Consider the following 7,233-nt stretch of genomic DNA (forward strand, 5'->3'; position numbering starts at 1 on the left):
AAAACTAGATTAAGAAATATGGTCTTAAATAATTATAAAAGTGACTGTAGAAGAAGTTAAAAAATGTATTGACTTTGAAGGAGTAATAGTTTTCTGTCTCATCTATGCTAAAGGGAACAAAGAGACATTTTTTTCCACACTGAAATCAGGGTTTTAAAAGAGGAAATAGAGCACTCCACAACAGAAGAGTGAGAAAAATCCAAAGGGAAAGTAGAATCAGCAGCTACAGAGCTTTACTTTGTTAAAATCATAGACAATCCTTTTCTCTCCTCTCTTCTTTTTCCCCTCCCCTTTTTTCCCCTCCTCTCCCTTCCTCTCTTTCCTTATTTAATGAGAACTATGATAGTTGCCATTTATTTAACCACTACTATTTTCTAGGCACTGTGCGGTTTTCCATTTTATTACTAAACAGTACTCTGCATTTTTATTTTTATTTTATAAATGAGAAAACTAAGACCCCGAGAGGTTAAATAAATTGTCCAGTCTCAACACTATTAGTAAATGCTGGAACTAGGATTTCTTCAAATCAGTTTAAACAAGCTCTTTACTCTAAGGTTTATATTCTCTTACATATGCTACTTTGCCTATAACTCTTAACAGAATCGAAATTGGAATTAGGGGGTGGGGGTAATAGTTGTGTCTGTTTTAACCTTTTAAATCTGTTTATTTATTTTATTTTTGAGACAGGGTCGCACTCTGTCACCCAGGGTGGAGTGCAGTAGCAAGATCATGGCTCACTGCAGCCTTGACCTCCCTAGGCTCTGGAGATCCTCCCACCTCCGCCTCCTGAGTAGCATGGCATACACCCACCATGCCCAGCTAATTTTTGTGGGGGTATTTTTTTGTAGAGACGGGGTTTTACCATGTTGCCCAGTCTGGTCTCAAATTCCTAAGGCTCAAGTGATCTGCCTGCCTCGGCCTCTCAAAGTGCTGGGATTACAGGCATGAGCCACTGTGCCTGGCTAAATCTCTGTTTCATGTTTTAAGTAAAAGGAAGACAATTTTATTCTTACTTAAATTTCTTCTTTCACAGAATTTTGAAAGCCACTCTGGACAAGGTGCAGATGCCAGTAACTTCTTACAGCAATGCTCTGACCACAAAAGAAAAGCCAGAGCACTAGTGGCTTGCCAGATTGTTCTACCGGACCCAGGTGTTGCAGGCTTTACTGTCATTGACTACTTCTGTCAACTTTTGCAGACTTTTAATTTCAGGAAACTTCAGTGTGACTCTAACGCACCTAACAATCACTTACTTTCTTTAGATCACTCAAATAGTGATCTCAGCAGCATATATACTTCTGACAGCACTTCTTATTTTTTCAAGTCCTGCAGCAAGGATACTTTTTCAAAATTCTGGCAGCCATCACTTGAGTTCACTTCCATTGTTTCAAAACTAACAGATAATGATGATTTTTCAGCTTCAGAACAAAGTAAGGCCTTTGGTACTCTTCAGCAGAACAGAAATTCCATCTCCATTGCAGAGGCCACTGGTTCCAGTAGCTGCCATGATCCCATTCAGGATTCATGGAGCCTTGTTTCATATATGGATAAAAAGATTACAGCAGAAAAGTTGGGTAAAGAACTTGGCTTACAAGCTAAGGAGCTGAGTGCAGTTCACAGCAGTCATCATGAAATTGGAGTTAATGACTCTAATTTATTCTCTTTGGAAATGCGAGAGCCCCTTGAGTCAAGTAATACAAAATCCTTCCACAGTGCAGTGGAAATTAAAAATAGGTCCCAGCATGAGCCACCATGTTTCCAGCATCATGGTATAGATACCCCCACTAGCCTTCAAAAGAGGTCTACATGTTGCCCACCTTCGTTAGTCAGACTTGAAGAGACAACCAGCAATTCCCAGGATGGCGACCCTCAAATTTGGGATGATCTACCATTCTCTGAAAGCTTGAACAAATTTCTGGCAGTTCTTGAAAGTGAGATTGCTATAGCCCAGGCAGATGTCAGTAGTAGGAAGCATCATGTAGATAATGACATTGATATATTTCATGCAGACCACAGCAGGTTATCTGTGACTCCCCAGAGAACTACTGGAGCCCTGCATATACCACCTATAGCTTTAAGATCATCACAAGCAATAGTCAAAGCAAACTGTAGCAAAGATGACTTCCTTTTCAACTGTAAAGTAAATCTAAGTCCTAGTGTTGAAAAGGAGTCACAACCAGATAACAAAGTAGAGGCTGTCTCTGTAAATCATAATGGAAGAGGTATGTCAGAGTATTTTCTACCAAATCCTTACCTGTCAGCTCTGTTTTCATCTTCAAAAGATTCAGAAACAATAGTTACTCTTAAGAAGACTATCAGAATCTCACCACCCAGGGATGAAATTCTATTTAGGCCCAGTACTTCAGAGAGTGACCATTTTAGTCCAAATAACAAATATTTGAATGGATGTGGAGAAAAATCACTTTCAGAAATGAATGAAAAGTTGACAACTCTATGTTCTAGGAAGTATAATGATGTCTCTGATCTTTGCGAATTAGAAAATAAACAATATTATAGGTGGTCCAAGAACCAAGATGACAGTTTTACAATTTGCAGGAAACTTACATATCCTCTAGAAACTCTTTGCAATAGTCCAAATAGAAGTACAAATGCATTGAAAGAAATGCCTTGGGGACATATCAATAACAACTTAACGCAGAGCTATTCTATTGGTTATGAAGGTAGCTATGATGCCTCTGCTGATCTCTTTGATGATATTGCTAAAGAAATGGACATTGCAACAGAGATTACCAAAAAATCACAGGAAATTTTGTTACAACGGGGAACGTCTTTGGCAGAAAGTCATCCTTCAGAGTCTGATTTTTCACTGAGATCACTTTCTGAAGACTTCATCCAGCCTTCACAAAAATTATCCTTGCAAAGCATTTCTAGCTCTAGGCGTTCAAGAACCTGCTCTCCAACACCTCAATTTCAATCAGATTCAGAATATAATATTGAAAATAGTCAAGACTTTGTTCCGTGTTCACAGTCAACTCCAATTTCAGGATTCCACCAAACAAGAATTCATGGGATAAACAGAGCTTTTAAAAAACCTGTATTTTATTCAGATCTTGATGCTAACTATGAAAAAATAAGGATTTTCCCGGAAAATGACAAACAGCAAGCCAGCCCAAGCTGTCCAAAAAATATAAAAACACCTAGCCAGAAAATCAGAAGCCCTATTGTATCTGGTATTTCACAACCAGAAGTTTTCAATCCCTCTCCTTTTGCTGAGTGCCATGAAACTGATAGTGATGAATGGGTCCCTCCTACCGCACAAAAAATATTTCCTTCAGATATGCTTGGATTCCAAGTCATAGGTCTAGGGAAATGCCTTGCTGCCCATCATTTCCCTGATCAAGAGTTACCAAGAAAGAAACTGAAACATATTAGACAAGGAACCAATAAAGGTTTAATTAAGAAGAAATTAAAGAATATGCTTACAGCAGTTGTTATGAAAGAGAAAACTCCTAAATATAACTGTAAAAGTTCAGGCTGGATTTCCAATTGTCCAGACATTCAAGTCTTAGCAGCACCTCAGCTGCACCCTATTCTTAGACCTGATTCTTGTTTAGAATGTTGCCTTCCATTTTCAGAAAAAGGCCCACCTTCAGTGTGTGATACTCAAAGTGCTTGGTCACCTGAATTGTTTTAACAAAAAGTCACCTGAACCCAATTCCTGAACTTTTAAATCTGTTTGGAAATGTTTGCCTTCAGGGGTATGGAAAGCATTCCTTACATTTTGAACACTTGGAGAGAAGCAAATTGAAAAAGAGGACTGTGCTGGGTGCTACTGTGCCTTTTAAAATATAAAGCCATTGTTTTCCCCAGGTTTTATCTAGAATACTATGATTAGGTAATTGAGCACTTTATCCTATACTGTTTATTTTACTTTAATAATATTGTTAAGATTGTTTTTGAAAGTATTAATATTTGTTAAAATCACCTATACATCCAGAAATAAAGCCTTTGCAAACCAAAACTTAATCTTTTTTAATTGTTCAGCTCAGACCAGAAAATGCCTGTTATATTATAGGCCAATAAGTGTGCTGAGTTTGGGATAGAAAGCTACAAGATCACTGATCTCAAAATATTTTAGTCTGCTGGAGAAGACAGACAGATAAACAGGTAATTTCATACAGTGCAGAAAATGCAATGATATGGGTTTGTAATGGGCATGACAAACATTTATGTTGCTGCGGGAGCATGGAAGAAAAGCAGCTAACCCATCAGTGAGCTGAGGGTAAGAAGAAACGTTAAAAAAAAAAAAAAAACTATTTACAAGTTATGTGTGAAACTGTTGCTATTTTATTTAATACGTATACACTGAATGCCTACTCTACATGTCAAGGGCTGTGCTTAGTGCTGGAAACTGAAGATAAAAATCAAGCTCCTTCCCTCAAACTCATGATCTATTGGAATAATCAGGCAATTAGAATCTGGTGGGTTCTATGATAGGAGCTAAGCTTGGGATGCTAATAGGAACAAAAATGAGAAGCAATTTTCAGACACTCAAGTCTTAGCAGCAGCTCTGCTGCACCCTGTGAAATCTTTCACATATCCCTGGTCAGCTTCCTTTGCCATTCCCCACAGCAACCATTCCAAAACAACTTTCTTCATGCCACAAAGCAACTGCTACTCTCCTTGCCTCCTGTCTCTTGAAGAATATTGAGATCACTTGATATTTTCTCAAATTCCCACACCCATACCTACCCACATGACTACCTGTACTCCTCTAGTCTCAGAAAATGATACACACCATCTAAGTGCTAATCTTTCCATTTAGACTATTGATCTATTACACCCATCTTTGAAGTCTTATACCAAATATTCCCTCTATATTTTTACCTTCTTGCCCTACTGTGTCTTCACCTCTCTCCAATTTTTTATTTTGAAAATTTGCAAACAGAAAAGTTGAAAGCGGCCAGACGTGGTGTCTCACGCCTGTAATCCCAACACTTTGGGAGGCCGAGGTGGGCAAATTACCTAAGGTCAGTAGTTCAAGACCAACCTGGCCAACATGGTGAAATCCTGTCTCTACTAAAAATACAAAAATTAGCCAGGCATGGTGGTGCATGCCTGTAATCCCAGCTACCCAGGAAGCTGAGACACGAGAATCACTTGAACCCTGGAGGCAGAAGTTGCAGTGAGTCAAGATTGCACCACTCCACTCCAGCCTGGGCGACAGATCAAGGCTCTGTCTCAAAAAAAAAAAAAAGGTTGAAAGAATAGCATGATGATACGGTATCTGTACATACCATTTAGATTCAGTCATTTTAAAGATTTTGCCTTGTGTGTATGTGTTTGGTTTCTGTGTGTCTATATAGATACAGTTTTGCTTTGCTAAGCCATTTAAAGGTAAGCTGCGGACAGGACATTTCACACCTAAATTCTTCAGTGTAAATTTTCTTTTTTTTTTTTTTTTTTTTTTTTTTTTTTTTGAGGCGGAGTCTCGCTCTGTCGCCCAGGCTGGAGTGCAGTGGTGCGATCTCGGCTCACTGCAAGCTCCGCCTCCCGGGTTCCCGCCATTCTCCTGCCTCAGCCTCCCGAGTAGCTGGGACTACAGGCGCCGCCACCACGCCCGGCTAATTTTTTTGTATTTTTAGTGGAGACGGGGTTTCATTGTGTTAGCCAGGATGGTCTCGATCTCCTGACCTCGTGATCCGCCCGTCTCGGCCTCCCAAAGTGCTGGGATTACAGGCTTGAGCCACCGCGCCCGGCCAAGTGTAAATTTTCTTAAAGGTTTCTTTCTACATAGCCACAGTATCATTATCACACCAAGGAAAAATAACAGTAATTCCCCAATATCATCTAATATTCAGCCCATAATCAAATTTTTCTACTTGTCCCCAAATTATAATTGTTATTTAACCAGAATTTCATCATGGTTCATCCACAGTGTTTGCTTGTCTCTTTTTCTAGAACCTCACCTCTTATTTCACATAATAGTAACTTTTTGAGAAAAAAAATCAAACCAGTGTTCTGTAGAATGTCCCACATTCTTGACTGGTATGTTTGCTTCCTTATACTATCAGTACTTTGTTCCTCTACCCCACCCCAGTCCCCACATTTCCTGAAAATTAGGCCTAAAGACTAGATGCGATTCAGGTTTTGGCAGGGATATTTCATGGCTCATGTTGTGTACTTTATGTTGTAACACGAGGAGACACAATATCAAGTTATTCCACTACTAGTAATGCTAAGTTAGATTGCTTGGTTAAAATGTTGCCCACCAGATCTCGATGTTAAACATACTTTATTTTTTTTTTTTTTTTTTTTGAGACGGAGTCTCGCTCTGTCGCCCAGGCTGGAGTGCAGTGGCCGGATCTCAGCCCCCTGCAAGCTCCGCCTCCCGGGTTTACGCCATTCTCCTGCCTCAGCCTCCCGAGTAGCTGGGACTACAGGCGCCCGCTACCTCGCCCATCTAGTTCCTTGTATTTTTTTTAGTAGAGACGGGGTTTCACCGTGTTAGCCAGGATGGTCTCGATTTCCTGACCTCGTGATCCGCCCGTCTCGACCTCCCAAAGTGCTGGGATTACAGGCTTGAGCCACCACGCCCGGCCTATTTTTCATTTTTAAGAATAAAGAGTCAGTGATGGTAAATGAGTTTGCTTTTCCTTCTATCACTACAGACTCAAGAATGTTTATTTTTCCTATGAAAAGAACAATCAGCCAAACCCAGTAGCTTGTGCCTGTAATCCCAGCACTTTGGGAGGCCAAAGCAGGAGGCTTGCTTGAGTCTAGGAATTCAAGACCAGCCTGGGCAACACGGCAAAATCTCACCTCTACAAAAAATTAGCCAGGTGTACTGGCACACGCCTGTAGTCCCAGCTACTTGGGAGGCTAAGGTGCACCCAAGAGGTGCAGCTTGCAGTGAACTGAGATTGTGCCACTGCATTCCAGCCTGGGTGACCCTGTCTCAAAAAAACTGGTGCATATTTATTGTCCAACCAGTTCATACAAAGATTCTTAATTCTTTCTAGACTGTTCCCTAGTCTTTGGGACTAGGAAATAGTCTGTGTTCTTTTTGTCAGATGTGCTATTCCTGGCTAATTTCATATCTCCCTCTGTGATAAAAGAGTAACGATGCTGTTAGGATTTACAATGTCATGACTTCAGAAACTGTTTTGTGTTGAGCTGTATAGATCTTGCCTCAGCAGCTCCCTAATGTCATTTGTTTAATGCTACTTCCTCCTTTATGATGCAGCATTCGTTGTGCTACTGTGAATACTG

General features: G+C 40.1%; 1 protein-coding gene across 2 annotated transcripts in view; it reads left to right on the forward strand.

Moving 5' to 3' along the window:
* DDIAS (DNA damage induced apoptosis suppressor) overlaps positions 1–3,982 on the forward strand; it is a 32,448-nt gene extending 28,466 nt beyond the window's left edge. For both annotated transcript variants that reach the window (XM_050755823.1, XM_050755824.1), the window contains one exon: positions 1,034–3,982. In XM_050755823.1, the coding sequence (XP_050611780.1) occupies positions 1,034–3,655 (2,622 nt within the window). In that variant the 3' untranslated portion in view covers positions 3,656–3,982. The remainder of the gene's footprint in view (positions 1–1,033) is intronic.
* The last annotated feature ends 3,251 nt before the right edge of the window (positions 3,983–7,233 follow it).

Source organism: Macaca thibetana, chromosome 14 (assembly GCF_024542745.1).
Source record: "Macaca thibetana thibetana isolate TM-01 chromosome 14, ASM2454274v1, whole genome shotgun sequence".
Taxonomy (NCBI): domain Eukaryota; kingdom Metazoa; phylum Chordata; class Mammalia; order Primates; family Cercopithecidae; genus Macaca; species Macaca thibetana.